The sequence below is a fragment of the Heterodontus francisci genome, chromosome 17 (genome assembly GCF_036365525.1).
Source record: "Heterodontus francisci isolate sHetFra1 chromosome 17, sHetFra1.hap1, whole genome shotgun sequence".
In the NCBI taxonomy this organism is placed as follows: domain Eukaryota; kingdom Metazoa; phylum Chordata; class Chondrichthyes; order Heterodontiformes; family Heterodontidae; genus Heterodontus; species Heterodontus francisci.
The window spans coordinates 46,598,805-46,615,663 of record NC_090387.1 but is presented as its reverse complement, the minus strand read 5'-3'; the positions used below and the strand labels follow the sequence as shown (position 1 = coordinate 46,615,663).

The window sequence follows — 16,859 nt, the reverse complement described above, 5'->3', positions numbered from 1 at the left end:
CTATGAAGGTGTTTGATTATTGTGCAAATATTCACCATGTAGCATTGAGGAGTACAATCCTAGAATCTTCAATTTAAGAACATAAATGTAAATGATAGCAATAGTCATGTAGAAATGTACAATGTATTCCAAACCCATGATACTAAGTATAGGGCTTTTAAATAATTGGTCTAGAACAGCATCCAGTCAATCTTGTTCAGGCAATGACCTCAGCACACATCTATTCACTTTTCAGGAGGTCACATTGAAATCTTAATAATCATTTTCTGTTGTACACTTACAACTTGGATGTTTTGGATTATTGGTGCTTTAAAATTATTGTAATTTTATAATTTGTATTAATTATACTGGCATAAATTTACTGAGGTGCACAGAGTTTACACACAATTGCTTCTCTAGTACCTTGTGGGTAAATTGGCTGTGCACTGTCACACTGAAGAACACAGACCAGGCTCACTCTCTGGCTTGTGCTGACTGAACTGATGTCAGCCATGGAGGTTTGGGGATAGTGGATTGCTACAATTGGCTTCATCATCCTTGAGTTAGGAAGGAGACAAAAGGGTCAGGGTTCTATCTAGTAACCCCTGCTGGAAGTGCATATATGTAGATGTCAAGTGAAGACAAAATCAGGTTGGGCTATTATGCACCCATCCAACGCCCCCCCACCAACCCAATCTTAAAATAGTGCTGGCACCAGCTTCTACAATGGCCACTTGGATGAGGCATTGGAGGCCAGACAGCACCCATGGAACCTCACTCCAACAAGAACCAGTGCCTCCAGATAAGAAGGGTAGAAAAGTGGAGAAACGTGGGAAGACATCATTTATTCTGTTCATTTTTTTATTTTGTTACTGGGCACTGTACAGTATGTAATCCTGGTTGGAGCAATTGGCCTTTTCTGAGCACAGCAGAAATTTTAAATAAGCAGCTGTGCTTGCAATGTAACACTAGTATTCCACTGGCATCTTTTTTAGAAATAATCATTTCATACTTATGACAAATCAAACACACCGTATAGAGCCTACAATTACTTTAGTTGATTTAGTAATGTAGCTATGATGTGGATAAAAAGATTATGGAGCAATCTGGTATGATGATTTCCTGTAGTATGCAAATTAATTTTTCAATCTTGTATTTTTTTTAACGGCAGGGGTCGGTTTGGTCAAGTTATCAAATGTGCAGAAACATCAACAGGCCTCGAACTTGCTGCCAAAATAATTAAAGTAAAAGGGCCAAAGGACAGGGTAAATTCCTTACTTAAAATAACTTTGTCAATACAGCTTGTCACTTGCCTCATTTTGATTAACTGCAGTCACCTGGGGAGTGTTTCATGTTGAAAGCTTGGTGAATGACGTAGATGTAGCAGTGATTTACAATGTTTTTTTTACATTTCTTGCATGGCTTTCCTTAACTGAGCCCAGCCAGTACAATTGCCCACCAGGATCATAATCTGTAATGATTAATATCTGAGTGTTCATCCAGGCAGTTTTGTGTGCACCTTAAGTATATGTTCATGGTCCTTTGTGCTATACACGCCAATGCTCATTTTAGTTAAAACTTATTTTGATTATTATTAAATATTCACATTTGAAGTATCTTAAAAGTATTGCAGAGAGGCCACATGTAATATTAGTTCCCCTGCCTCGGTCAGTGCTATTCCATATTTGGTTACAAGTAGGTGCATGAAAGTAATATGGTTTGAATATTGCAATCATTTTCTGTTCCTTTGGGGAACTCCACTTGATGACATGGCTGAGATAAACAAATTGGCATATGAAGGGTAAACCCATCTTACTACTATCTGTTATATATATTGGTGCATTGTCATCGATGCCAATACAGTCATGCCCACTATAATCCTTTTTGGAATCCTGAATAAAAACTGCTGATGCATTTGCGGTTGCAGAATGGTTAGTGTACTGTACCAGTCTATGGAGAGTCTGTGAGAGGTGAACAGAGGAAGTGAAAGGACTTCAAATGATTTTCTTTTTTCATACATTTGCTTCCTCTTTTTCCTCTTCTTTCTTGGAGGCAGTGTACAGTTTCACAGGCTCTGCCAGCCCTTCACTACTTGACTGTGAGAAATATGGACAGCTGAAACTAATCTCTATCCTGGGCAATTAATGCCAAATTAAGGGCCTCATCCCACCACCACCACAATTAGCCAAGCAACAGGCAGCAGCACGGCAGGAAAAGCCATGTGGGCTGCTTGCTGGTTCCGGGGATTGGGGGGGGGTTGGGGGCGGTCCCTCGTTAAAAGGAATTTCGTGTCTGAATGAGTGACCCAGCATCGGGAAGGGCGGGGGGGCACTGAGAGCTACCCTCCTGCCTTTGCTGCTAACTACCCTACATACTGCTCCCCCATGACCCCCACCCCACGAGACCCCTCCTGCCCTGACCTACTGGTGGCCTGGGTCCAGCGCCGCTCCTGGGCGTTGTGTGGGTGTTCTTCTGCGGTGGCACTGCTCAGTTAAAGAGCTGCCGGCCTCTGATAGGTTGGCAGCTCTCAGTGGGCAGAACCTCCATCGCCGGGGTCTTTGATCCCGTAGAAGGCCCGCCACTATCCAGTTAAGTGCCTAATTGGCACTCGACCTGGTGGGGCGGGGGGTGGGGTTGCCTCCCACAGAAGAGGCGACGTGGGGTTCTTGGTGGGGTTTTTGCCGGACAGCGAGACACCCGTCACCCGGATAAAATCCCAGCCCTTATGTCCCTGCATGTACATTTTCCACCTCCTCCTAGCCTAGTGATTAATATTAGTGATCACACTGTTGCTCAGGCTGAGATCAGATAATTTAACACAGATGAAGAAATAAATCTGGGAAGTCGCTGGTCTGTATGTCTTTGTATCACACTACACAGTGCATTTGGGTAGATTTGAGTGTTGACAAAACTAATACATTCTCAAATCCTGCCGGACGCTCTTTTAATTAAGAAAGAAAAGATGCTCCCCTTATGGCTCAGTTGATTAGCGCTCTACCTAGCATGCAATTAAATAATACAAAGATTTTGGTATAAGCTGAGTCAGCTGAATTTAGCTACGGCAGCAGTAGGTGCACTACAATTGGTTTGGTGCTTGTGTCCTGGAAGGGAAAAATCAGCGAGGATTGCATTCCTGATCATTATCCAGTGTCTCCTCTTACACAGTGGCACACACTATAAAGTATTGGAGAATGGCTGACATCCAGGGAACTGGGCCCCAACATGAATCAGTGCCTTCAGGAAAGAAGGAAGAGGGAGTGAGGAAAGTAAAGTTAAAGTGTATATTCCTAGAATATCCTAACTTATTTCATGAGTAAGTTTATCAATTACTAAATAGTCTATTCTTACTTTGAATTCTCTTCTGATCTAGGAGGACATAAAAAATGAAATAACTGTCATGAATCAGTTAAGTCATGTCAACCTGATCCAGCTTTATGACGCCTTTGAAGCCAAGAACAATGTCACTTTGATTATGGAATAGTAAGTGGTTTTGATAGCTGCACAGAAAAATAGACTGGAATTTCCTGTAAAATTCTGAGACTTTGTGCACCACACTTTGAAGGCATTTGAACCCTGACCTTAGATTAAATTACTTATTGCTGCCTGTAATTATTTACAACACTAATACATCACCTGTGGTATCATGCGTACATAAATAAAAATATCGAATCGAGTACAGCTTAGCAGCTGACACAGCAATCGTTAATAAGGTTGTTTATGATTTCAGGCCTGAGATGTTCAGTGGTGGGAGGGAATGTAGAACTCTCAGAATGTTCCAAGAGTGCTTAAAAATTATCTCTGGTTTCAATAATAGGAATTTGAGTCTAAAACCGCTTCAAAATTAGTATCTTGCTGCTTGAAATCTGTTAGCTGCTGGTGCTGTCAATTGCTTCATTGGAAAGAATGTAATGTAATCCTCATTGATTGGACCACTGTCAAATTGCTCAATATATTGATAAACAGCTTGGTCAATGAAACATGGCAGAACCAATCAGAAAGCTCAGGAATTACCCTACATAATGATTAAGATATCTGCAAAATCAAAAACTAAATGATCAAATAGGTAGGCAAGGGTGAATTTTGCACAGCTCTCTTTCCGGCACTAAGCCTGACTCGTTTGGAGGACGGAGTGCAGAATTGCAAGTGAAAGTCAGTGTGCCCAATTCTGGATACTCAATACATGATTCTCCAGTCCTTGCTCCCGATTTAATTCACCTTATGTTTAATTCATATGTAAATTTTAGGGAGACTCAATTAGAAGACAGATTGGAGATTTAATTGCAATTTGCACACAATACTCTCTCTCACCCTCAGCAAAACAATCCCAATGCTACTAGAGAATTTATTTTTAAACATTTTAGTGATAAGACCACTTAGAAATAAGGCTCCAAGCTTAAGTTCCCAGGCTGTTTGCCACTCAAATCTCTCAGTTCTAGGTTTCACCACTCCATGAACTAGAGTGTCCCTTCAGTACTCCATTGTCGGGATGGTACAAAATTAAGGTTTCTCATTTCACAGTGCTTCAAAAATGACATACTGGTAGTCATGGAGTGGTGTAAGCAGTGACTGCAGATACATTTATAGCTCAGACCTGTCTACACTCAGGTGGCCGCCTTAGCACAGTTGGCGCATTCTTTCCTCTGAGTTAGAAGGTTGTAAGTTCAAGTCCCAAACCAGAGACTTGAGCACAAAGTTTAAACTGACATTTTGGTGCAACACTGAAGGTGTATGGCACTGACAGAGGTGAGATCTTTTTGATGAGACATTAAACCAAGGCCCCATCTTTCCTCTCAGGTAGACATAAAAGTTCCCACAGCACCAAATAAAGAATAAGTTGTCAGGGCAAGTGGTAGGTGAGAGAGAAGAGGGAAAATCGGAGTGACTTTCTTCACTATACAGTGCTCATAAAGCTCCCAAAGGCCAAACACTGAGAACAAATCTCTTGAAAGGGACTTTTACAAAATGTCTATTTGAAAGAAGAGAAAGCTAATTGAAGATGCTGTTAATTTAAATTACATCAGAACATTATGTTGATTGCAGTGTTGGAGGTGGAGAGTTGTTTGACCGAATTATTGATGAAAACTATAATCTGACAGAACTGGAGACGATCATCTTTATGAAGCAGATCTGTGAAGGTGTTCAATACTTACATCAACAGTACGTCCTTCACTTAGATCTTAAGGTATGTTTTATATCGACAGACACTCCTCCATTTCTAAATCCACCATTGAATGATCTTTTATTTAACCATCTTTGTTGATAAGTAAATTCATGATTACTGAACTTGAATTTTATTTTTAATTATCTGTCTTGTTGCTGTAAGCTAGTCATGGTTAATGGGCAATTTCTATAACTTAAAGGGTGTTGCACTATGTAAAGTGAGCTCAGCTTTTCGCACTTGAACTCTTCTGGACGATCTTTGTTTTTAACATTACCTTTTTCTATTAAAAATGTAATTCTGACATTAAAAATGAGTCATTTTAGCTGTCAATGCAATAAAGATAATTTCCTGAAAGGCAGATAGATCCACAGAATGGTAAGAAAAAGCTTTATACCATCCATTCATCGCACAGCAAGTTCATGAATTCATGTGGGTAATATGCTTCCTGAGGTAGGGAAAACCGACATTTAAGTCAGCCTAGGCTTCTTGCAAATAATCTGTTGTAGAGCAGCTTGGGTTTAGAAGTAGGCTGTGCATTTGGCCTCTTGGATGGAAAATGGGGGTGGGGGAGGTCATATAGCGAAAAAAGAAAAAAAAACCCTAATTTATCATTTTTAAAAATTTCTCGCAAAGTTGGATTGTGTTCGTGTTTTGAGTAGCCATGTGATACTTGACCAAAGCTACTGGCTTGAAACATCTGCATACAACAGTTTTCATGAAAATGCCTTCCTTGTGTCCACAGCCAGAAAATATTTTGTGTGTAGACAACAAAGGAAATCAGATCAAAATTATTGACTTTGGTCTGGCTAGAAGGTAAGAACTGCATTGGTTTAATTATAAATTATTTCATTCAAACATTCTTAAGTGAAATAAATCCAATTGCCAACATTAGCCTGGGTCATTGATAATCATAGTCATAATATGTAAAATAGTTGTTCAAAAATAAATCAATATTATAGATTTTACTAACACCTGTGAGGCTCATTATTCAGTTTATATTAGCACTGCCCAGAATGGGACTGAGCTGTATTGACCGAGATGGTCCCATGTTTGATCCTTGGTCTATATTGAATTAAGGTGGGCAATAGAAGCATTACAATTGGCATCAGTGCTTCTAAGTAAGACAGAAGAAAAATCAGGCAGGATTCCTGATCCCGATTGCCATCTAGTGACTAATACGGGAAAGTGCATTTGTACGACTGAGGACAGAATCAGGGTTGGCATTGATGCCGCTGCAGTCAAATAGCCTACCCACATTAGAGTCACAAATGAATAGCCATGGAGGAGGGGAGAAATAGAATAACATTTTCTGTATAATGTCTAAAGTTGAGGCTGATTTTAATTTTTTGCATGTTTAAAATTTCTATTTGATTCTTTAATGGTCTGCTGCAATTATGTTTTCACTCCCTGCCTCCAAGCAAAACTCCCAGTGGTGGCAAATATAAACAGCTTTCATCAGCACAATTTCAAATCAGGGTCCCCCACTTTGGGTCTGGTTGTGGGCAGGTTGACCTCTCGTAAAAGCACTTTCAGCATTGTTGACCTGTAGGGATCTTCTCTGACCGATGGGCAAAGCCTCTACCTCAATTCGTACATGCACTTTATTGTTAAAGTCAAAATTAAAGATTGTAACTTTGCAGTAATTGTTTCAAGTTGTTGCTGAACCTATCCCACTGTATCAAAGGGGCGATTTAGCAGAATGGAAACTTGCACATACAACTGAACTGCTTCCAATGACACAATTCAGGAATATAAAAGGGATTTAAATGTCAGATCCTTCATATTACAACTATCTTCATGGAAAAAAACTTCTTGGCATTTGCTTGCAAACCATAACATCAAAGATTTATCACAGCACTGAATTTGTTGTGATTTTGATGACGTATGGCTCTTCTGGCCTTTAAGCCTCAAGCAAAAAATATTCCAAACTTTACCATTAAGATACTACCCGTATAAATTTCATAAGCATTATTCAGTAATAAGGAATTGAAATCCAAATCCAGGTGATCATGCATCATTAGCAAATGCAATACCAGTTGTTATTGGAATTGTTTTATTTGATACGGTCGAACAAGTGGTCCAATATCACAGAGTGTTACTATTTCAATATCAGTGACAGGCAGGGGTAAAACTGGCAATATACACACAACTGATTAATTGAATTTGAAATTCTAATGATAAAAACACGAATGCTATAACTGAAACAAGTTTTGTTAAAGAGCAAAAGAAATCACCTTGTTTGCAATGTGTTTCCTTCCTCATGTCACTCACTCTTCTCCAGCTGAGTTAATGGAAATTATTCCAAGGCCTCTCCCATTGTCAATCTGTGGGCATGTTCCAGCAATACTTACTTTTTAATTTTACCTGCCTTTTTTGGCTTTAATCAGTTACAGCATAGCAGAATTCAGAATGTGATCTGTGGGAAATTGGGGCAGCAGCCTGGATCCGATCACTACGGCAGTGCAGTGTGGTGGAACACCAAGGTGTTTTTCTGTTTTCTTCAACTCTAGACTATTACCACAACATTGGGCTGCTTAGGGAACATTGGCACACTATGAATTATTAAAATACGCAGAGCAGATCTAACTTTTAACGGTCTCTGAAACAATTTTTTTCTTTTTTAGGTACAAGCCAAGAGAGAAACTGAAAGTTCATTTTGGTACCCCAGAATTCCTTGCTCCAGAAGTGGTGAATTATGATTATGTTTCATTCCCCACAGACATGTGGAGTGTGGGTGTCATCACCTATATGTTGTATGTATCCAGTGGTTTGCAGAGTATCTTTGATCTCAGATAGCTTACAGGGAGCATGTTCAGAAGTGACTTAAAGTTAAAATTGGTGAAACAGTCAATTTAACAGCAGAGACGGGGAAGGACAATTACATCCATACTGTCAGAACTGATAAGTTCTTGTCAGTATCTCCTTTAGCCATCTGTAGTTAGCTATTGTTCTGCCCTGAGAGGCAAACAGCATCTGGAATCCTGGCTATAAAAAGACTTTCTTTTGGATCCAAGATCCACATGACAGATGAGCTCACTGAACTTGCTCACTTAGGAGTGAGGCAAATTGCTTATTGTCACCCATCTTATTCGATGTCTTCATCTATGATATGTTGGATAAAATCACAAGGAGCAGTGCTGGATTCTCTGATTGCAGTACTCCTTTTCACAGAAACACCTGGGGAGCAACTGCACTCTATTCATCATCTTTATTTTATCTTCTATCTTAATCCCATCATAATCATTTATTTATCTATCTGAAATTTTAAGTTAAAAGTGAAGGATATTAAGTGCTTTAATTTCCTGGTTTGCTGTGTATGAATACTTGAATGTGATTGGTTCCTTATCTGCTTGCTGGCATTACTGCTGATGAATCCCCATGACTTGGCGTCAGCTTTAAACTGCCATCAGGAGAGGGGAAACCACACCACAGAGAATGCTAGATCTTTGTGCGCAGCTTTCTGAGGTTAGCGACAAGTGTCTTTGCTTCACCACCGATCATAAAATCCAGGCCGATGACGTTTCAATCAGTGACATGATTCATTGGAACAGTGGGGTATAGAAACACTGTTCATAAAGTCACTGGAAAGGAAATTTATGTATTAACAAAGGGTAACTAAAATATAGTAGTAAATGGTGCTGTACAGATACCTCCTTTTTTTAATGTTGAGGGGCATTGGGCAATTCAGTAGAATACAGAAACTTCACTTTTCTGGTGTGATGGAAGTCAGTTTTACTTTGTGTACCCACACTATTAATAGCATGTTTGCCACAGGTTCTGATTACAGTATAAGTCGATAATTCCTACTGCAAATTTTTATATAAATGAATGGTGCCAAGATTACAGTCAGGTTTTGCTAGCTTCTGTGGCAAACTGTAATTTTGTGATTCCAGTGTGGTTGCTATATAAGAGAAACCCTGTCGCTGTGGTTTGGGCTGTGTTACGTGCAATTGCAGCTTAAGTACAAAAATAGTACACTGCGAAGCCAGGAATGCAATCCCTCCTCAGTCATTCCATGCACCTGTGCACAAAAAAATGGCTTTGTTCCATGATAACAATTCAGCAGCTGCTAATGAAAGCATTGGGCCACCCAGTGGAACAACGTACAGATCTTCATGCGACGCTACCTCGCAGTGTTTGTTTATAATGAAAGTTGAGCGACTGGAGTGCTTCTTGAGCACTGCAGCCACATATTATGGGGAGCAGGTCTCAGGCCTTTTCACCCTATTATGCAGATGCTGCCATCCAATACGGATCAATGGGTGCCAGCAGTCACATTAATGGCTCCTGTGTGCGTTATTCAAAAGAAAAGTTGAAAAAATGGAGTAATGAGGAAAAAACAGTTCAAGTAAAAACAGAAATGCAAATTACTGCGGATGCTGGAAAACTGAAATAAAAACAATTCTGGAAATACTCAGCAGGTCTGTCAGCATCTGTGGAAAGAGAAACTGAGTAACCATTTCATGTCGATGACCTTTCATCAGAACTGGAAAACATCACTTGCTTATACATCTCTAAGGGGGGAGAGGTGGGGGAAAGAACAATAGGGAAGATCTGTGATAGTGTGGAAGGTAGGAGAAATTAAATGACAAAAGGGATGATAGTGAAAAGCAAAAGGAGATGGTAATGGGAATAAGAAACAAAATAGGGGTCTACAGGAGGTGTAAATGGGAAAAGTAGAATTATCACCAACAGCTGATGTCCGAAAAGCAAACAAAAAAAAAAGTCCTCTTCCCAACTGCCAGCCCACTAGTCCCCTTGCTGTTGTCTGCCAGCCAGCCAGCCAAAACTCTTGCTGCCCATGTAGAGATGGCACAGTCTGCAGTCAGACTTTCTAAGCCTAGACCTGCTCGACATCATTCTCCAAGGCCATCTGCAGTCTTCTCCACTGAAAATCATCAGTCTTCCACCAGCCAAAAGCATGTGAGCTGGAGCATTTACCTCCAAAATGGCACTGGCGATGTCACATCAGCTTTGCACACTGATTGACGTCATGATCTACCTGCACTGCATACTTCCCAGCAGCCATTCATGGCGGGCTGCTAACTCCCTCACCAATATGGTGTCCGCTGCAGCTTGCCCCAAGTGTGCGCGCACACCTCAGACACCATTTTGGTTCCCAAACTGCATTCATAGTAGCCAAATAATGGGTATAACTGATCCCAATTTCACGCCGTACCACCCTTTTGAGATGTTAAAATAAAGAAATTTGTTGATTCTATGCACATATAGATGACGAATGCCTACTTTTCTAGGGTGAGTGGCCTGTCCCCTTTTCTGGGTGATCATGACACCGAAACCATGAACAATATTATCAATGCAAACTGGGACTTTGATGCAGAAGGATTTGAAAATGTGTCTGAAGAAGCAAAAGAATTTATTTCGAACCTGCTTGTGAAAGAAAAGAGGTATGACAAATGAAATATAATTGTCCTTGCAGCGTTTTCCCTATTTTAAAGTTTATGAGGGACAAAATTCAAATGAGTACTATGTCTGAATCGCTTATAAGATATTTCAGATTATGTCAGTTCTATAGCTTCCAAGATAAATTTCTCCAGTTTCCATAGCTGCAAGTTTCCTGCCTATGACTGCTCCAAAAAGAAAAGTTACTAGAAAAACCTCTACTAAAGAAAATAGATAAATGTCTGGATACAAAGAACATTTCTTCATTTTGAAAACTTTGCCAATGATCACAGGAGTAGTAAGCCTCTCTTATAAATGCTGGCATGAAAACCCAACAGCAGATTAAATAGAAGCCCTGTGAAAAAAACAAGTTTCCCGCTCTATAATGTGGAAGAATAATCTGGTAGAGGTTGGTGATTTATGTTCAAAACATAAAAGAACTGGGTCTTTTCCCCTTTGTTTTTCTTATAATGGAACCAATTAATTTCTCCTGCACAAAGGGTACCTGTCAGCTATTTAAAAAGATTATTTCCCGTAGTTCATTTAATGTAACACAAGCACTGGCGGTTTATTTATCTGTTCATTATTTTGGAAATTTCAATTTTCCACTCATTCAATCAATAGGTGATGCATTTGTTAAAGAACCCTTTCAAAATTGCAGAAGTTGTTCAGCACTGAAACCAGACTGATAAAGAGGAATTTTAAATCTTTCCTCCCCCACCCCACCCCACCCCCACCATTGATTTGAAAGGAGTGGGCCTGCAGTAATAATGTACCCGCTCCATTTCACACTCTGCCACACCAATGCCTTGTTTCTGGCAGGAGCCTCATTAATAAATGGAAATGGAGATCCCATGATGGACATTGGCACAATGATGGCATTTTGATGAGCTCCTAAGCAGGGGAGTAGCCACAGCTCCCCAGCCAGAGCTATTATGAAGGCAGCAAGGTCATTTAAGGTAAATTTAAAAAAACCTTTCCTTAGTGGGGACAGAAGGAGGCATTCTCCTGATCATCTGGGCTTCCCTTTTCCTAGCTGTGAGAAGCTTAAACCACCCTTCCACCTGACTGTCAACAACCTTCTCTTGGTGCTGACAGGTGGCTTCTGGACCATACAATCCTCAACCACCTGCAGCCACTTTTTACCCAAAATGGATAGCAGCTGACAGTGGCATTCCACTGAGACCTGGCATTTTAAATCTTCCAGGTGCCTAATGAGGTCTCTTGCCTTGGATTGCTGACTACCCTTGCTGGGAGTTAAGATTGTCCCTCTATTCCAATTCTAGAAATACTAGGGATTAAACAACATTCATGTGTTTTTCTCCAATTCTACTTTCTAATAAACTTCATTAGAAGTGCAGAAAATCATTTTAACACTTATCATTTGAAAGGAAAGGTATTAAAAACTGCAGTTTGCAAAATTCAAGGCTGAGCATCACTTTGAGTATATCAATTTTAGCAGATGCAAAATATTTGAAGTCTTTTAAAAAATCAATGCAGACCTATTCAGTGTCAATCATATAGGAAGGAGGTTGGTGAAATATTAATAAATGCATTAATATCTTGTCTGAAAATCATATAATTAAAAAAAAAAATCTGCACACCAACCGTATTGTTATCCTTCTTGGACATGCTCCTTTTTTCAATGGGCCTAATGATCCTCTGCCTCATAATACACTGCATGCTCATCTACCTTTGCAGCAGTTCTTCCCAGTGTGAAGAAACTTCAGGCATTGCTTTGAAGGCCCTCTAATTTTGCCGAACTGTTAACCTTAACCATAACAGGATTAGTGTTTAAGGCAAGAGAATATTTGGCTACGTCATCTGCCATCAAGTCAACACTATCAGCAATCACTTAAACTTACTCCCAAGTTTCATGGTTAGCAGTATCCCTCAGTGGTTAGCCCAAAGGCCATTAGCCAATCTACCTTAGCAGTCATAATCAATGTCTTAACCAAAGGTTTAGCTGCTGATAAAACCAATGGCTAGAATTGAGTTACCAGAAGCACCCCTCGCAGATAAGAACAATATCCAGGGCATGGCCCAAATGAATTCATTGACCTATTCAGGTGAGTGCTCCCTGTATTTAAACTTGCTTCTATCTGCAAGAAAGTTCCTCGGCTACTGGTTGCTGAAATGAATGCTATGCAAATATGATTGTACTTGCAAGCAGATGATGTAAACTTTTCTATTCTCAATATCCTTGTAAATTTATAGAGGCCAAACTCCCCATTCTCAGTCCCAGCGTAGGCAGGCAAGGTGAATATACATTCTATGTCTGCAGCTGCTGCTTCTGGCAATGGTGGAATTCCACCCCTCCCACTCTTCATCATTTGGACAGTGCCTTCGATGTTAATGCTTCAGTAACCTTATGGCTTAAATATACTGATGATACAATTGTGCTAAAATCTTTTTTTATGTGATTAAAATGATGCTACATTTGAATTAAAAATCCAGAGGTTCATTCAAGAGATTTTGCAAATGTTGGTCACAAAAGATTGCAGACCAAATATGTAGGGGTTTATGATTTTGGCCAGTCTGCTGTACACTGGAAAAGATTTATAACTTCATGGTAGAATTTCTGAGTATAGCCTTTCTACAGAAATCAATGTATTGCTTTTCAAATGAAGCATTAGAATCTTTAACCGCATCTCCATTTTGCTGATTCTGAGGCACCAGAGTAGAAAGTGCTAATGTCAAAACCAGAGGAAGCACAAGTTAAACAAACCTAGATTTAATTCTGCAATGTTCTCTACAATACAAAACGGCAGTATATATTTGCTTCCAATACTAATACTACACATTTTCAACATTACTAGTAGCAGATTCAGTGCAGCACAGTGTCTGAAACACAGCTGGCTGAACAACTTACCAGAAAAAGCAAAGAAGTGTAGGGTTCGACTCAGATCTCAAGTGATGCTGCGAAAGTACATCGCACAGCGTTTATGGAAGGTAATATGTTGATTTGCTTTCATTTAAGTAATTTTATGTGTGTAATATTTAGTAAACCCTGTGCAACATGCTTACATGATTTTCAAATAATCCATTCATGGTTCCAATCTGAAACTACTGAGATTCCCTGTCTACAAGAAGCACCTAAAGCCAGTCCTGGACATGCTCATTTTACAGGTGGAGCTGGATTAATCTTCCACATATTAAAACTGTCAATAAGTATTGAGGATAAATGCTACCTTTGGGAACTTAACCGAAAGTAAGTTGCAGCAAGGAGCACCTTATACAGTTATATTATTACAACCATCTACAGTATTCAAAGACTTTCCTTGGAATGTTATAGAGAAGGGTTGTTGAGTTAAGGAATGGTGTCCACATTCTATGTTTTCTGCCCAACTTTCTTCTTCTTCTGAAGACAGGTGTACAGTTCCACAGGTGCTGGCAATCTCTAGAACCTCATCCAAGTGATTGTTCTTTGTGTGTGAGCTATGCACTGAATCTCATGGGGAACAGCACAGTCCACTCTAATCCTGTCTTTCCTTAATGTCAATACATTTGAACTTTCCAATAGGGATCACAGGAAAATTGTGTTTGTTTCTCCACTCTGGCCTGGGACACTGAGTGTTCCCACTTCTATCCCAGCCAAGATCAGCTGATTAATCCCATATTATGGATCAAACCCCATCTGTATGTCTTTTACAATACCAGGTGGGGTATCGGCCCAACGCAAACCTGGACAACTGTACTTCTCTTTCCAGATAATTGTACACATTTATAAAACAAGTGGATTGAAAATCATACAGTACGTTGAATCCAGAAATCCGACTCTATTATGACACAGCCCTGGATATAATTCGATAACAGCATGCTAATAGTGAAAGTCTTTTTGTAATGTGGTTTGCATTAGAATGTACTCCTTATATGGTTTCAAAGTCAGGAATTTTTGAAAATAATGAGATACTATGAAAGTACACCATTTCAGAATGATTAAATATCAAAATACCTGTAATGAAGTGTAACTTCTCATCCGATTACCATGACTACAATGAAGAGAAGCTGAGGAAAGGCCAGATACTTAAATGAAATTGTAGAGTGTATTGTCGCAGGATGAGTAAGAGACCTCATAGTAAAGGGGGAGAGGGAGGGGGAACGCTATTAATGTTTTTAAAGAGCATGCAAGCTAAACATTGCTTTTTCATTTATGGTTGCAGAAAAATTATTATGCAGTTGCTGCTGTAAACAGGCTCAGGAAACTTAACCAGCAGAAATATGCATAGCTTATGACTGAGATCCAAATACAGAAGAAATGGAGAGCCAACTGATAATTGAAAAATGCACCACGTTATCTTTCGAGAAGTGGACGGTCAATAAATTTAGTCTATTTTGTTGTTGCCTGCATCCAGATGCTGCACTTTAACCATTTTTGCTACTGTTCTTACTTTTATCAATCACTGTCGCCGTAATATTAACAAATGTTACACATTAACTGCAGAAACAAGGCAGGTTTCCCCCCTTAGAGACTTAACAACAGTATCTTTACCATACTAATGAAAGGCAGTCTCTATAGCTATTTCTTTGATTTCTACACAAAATCATAGCAGAAAATTACACAAGTGAAGCTTTTAACTGCTGACAAATATACACATTTGATATGTTGGTGAAGTGAGAATCGCTTAGTTTTTGGAACTCAATCTTACGTTTCATCCTACAATGTAGCATGTTGCAAATTGTTATAAATGTATTTCTAGCACATAGCAACAGATTTTGCCTGGTGTAAAGTGAAATGAAATCCCTTGAGGGATGAATCACAAGCAAACTAATTCTACATTAACTTTTTGATTTTTTTTCAAAGTTTCAACTTTATTATTTAAATATTTATTTTGATAAAAGGTATAGGGAGTCTTATACCTGATAATCAAAATGTTACTACTGTGAATGTCAAGCCATAGCTCTGAATCTCAAGATCCTTTTGTATTAGATCAAAGTGAGTATAAGGACTTCTGTTAATGACAAGTTTTTAAAAAGATTCCTTATCTTTAGTTAAAATTTGGTGAGTTGCTAATTTTATAACGTGTAACAACATTTCAGAAAATGTATTTCTGCCCAGTGTCTGAGGAACCTTCAGATGAAATTGCCAGTAACTTTGTGTTTGTGATCAGTACGATTTTCTGACCACAATATTGTAAGATCAATTATCCATTTGTCAAAAAAAGATAAAGGGTGCGATTTTTCAGGTATTATTACTGAGTTTTCAATAGTATCATTGGGCCACAGTTTCAATAAGGGCAAAACAATGCAGGCTTCATCAATCCAGCAGCAGCAAAAAAAAAAGGCACTGTTCCCCTGTCCACCTTTCAACCACAGCTTGAGCATGTCCTCAACCAGCCTGAACTCAGCCTTGTGAAATTACAGCAGTCATCTATAATAGTTTTTTAAAAAGCCATGAGGTCAATAGCATTGGTATTATCGATTAAAACACTTGACAAAAGAAAAGAAAAATAACAGCGGGTGATGAGTTACTAACTTATTCAAACGTAAAACCAAATATGCACTACACTGGAAAATTCCACATATGGTAACTTTAGTCACAAAAGATGTATCTTGTAAATAAAAGCACTGCAAGTAGTACAATAATAAATTAGACTATTGCAATATTCAAGGACTCTCAGCATTGCTGATTTTTGGTTGTGTTAGTAGTCACTGTTTACAATGTAGGACTATCATTCAACTTAATTGGTAACATCATACGTTAAAATTCTTCTCCTTACCACCCCTGTTGCACTCTTATTATTTATGGAGGTATGAGAGAAGCATTGTGGCTTGCCAGGTTTAGCTAACTCTGGTGAAAGTGCTTAATTTATAGTAGGGTTATTTAAGCTTGGTGAGGTTTTGCTGATATCTTCTGCAGGGAGCTGTAAGGGATACTAGAGTCACCTACAACTTTTTGATTTCTGCTGAAAATAAAGTACACAAACAGCATCATTTCCCTTTAGAAAATATCTTTATATGCCATACTGATAGAAGAGGGGAACTCCCAAATGTAATTCAGGAAAGTTGGCAGCAACAGGAAAAAGCCAAGACCAGCCCATCTGTACTCTGCACACTCTCCTTCAATCAAATATGTAGGTCTCAGAGTTCTTACAAAAGGCATGGGTGAACAAATGTACTTTCAGACTTAAGAACCCCTGCGGAAGTCCTGGATATGCCAGCTTCTGCATGCAAATGATAATTGGGGTTCCAAAGTCCTCAATAGATCAGGAGAGCAATGCCTTATGGGAGTCTCATGGCTGCTTGCTGTGCTCTGCACAATTTAGCAATTCAAAAGAACTGGAACTACAATCTCTGAAGACAGCCTGGCTGACTT

General features: G+C 39.2%; 1 protein-coding gene across 2 annotated transcripts in view; it reads left to right on the top strand.

The window, feature by feature from the left end:
• The window catches only part of mylk3 (myosin light chain kinase 3), a 93,925-nt gene extending 78,193 nt beyond the window's left edge, over positions 1-15,732 (top strand). For both annotated transcript variants that reach the window (XM_068049367.1, XM_068049366.1), the window contains exons 8-15: positions 1,151-1,244; positions 3,350-3,459; positions 5,020-5,161; positions 5,883-5,953; positions 7,765-7,893; positions 10,396-10,548; positions 13,363-13,495; positions 14,707-15,732. In XM_068049367.1, the coding sequence (XP_067905468.1) occupies positions 1,151-1,244; positions 3,350-3,459; positions 5,020-5,161; positions 5,883-5,953; positions 7,765-7,893; positions 10,396-10,548; positions 13,363-13,495; positions 14,707-14,772 (898 nt within the window). In that variant the 3' untranslated portion in view covers positions 14,773-15,732. The remainder of the gene's footprint in view (positions 1-1,150; positions 1,245-3,349; positions 3,460-5,019; positions 5,162-5,882; positions 5,954-7,764; positions 7,894-10,395; positions 10,549-13,362; positions 13,496-14,706) is intronic.
• Positions 15,733-16,859: the final 1,127 nt, after the last annotated feature.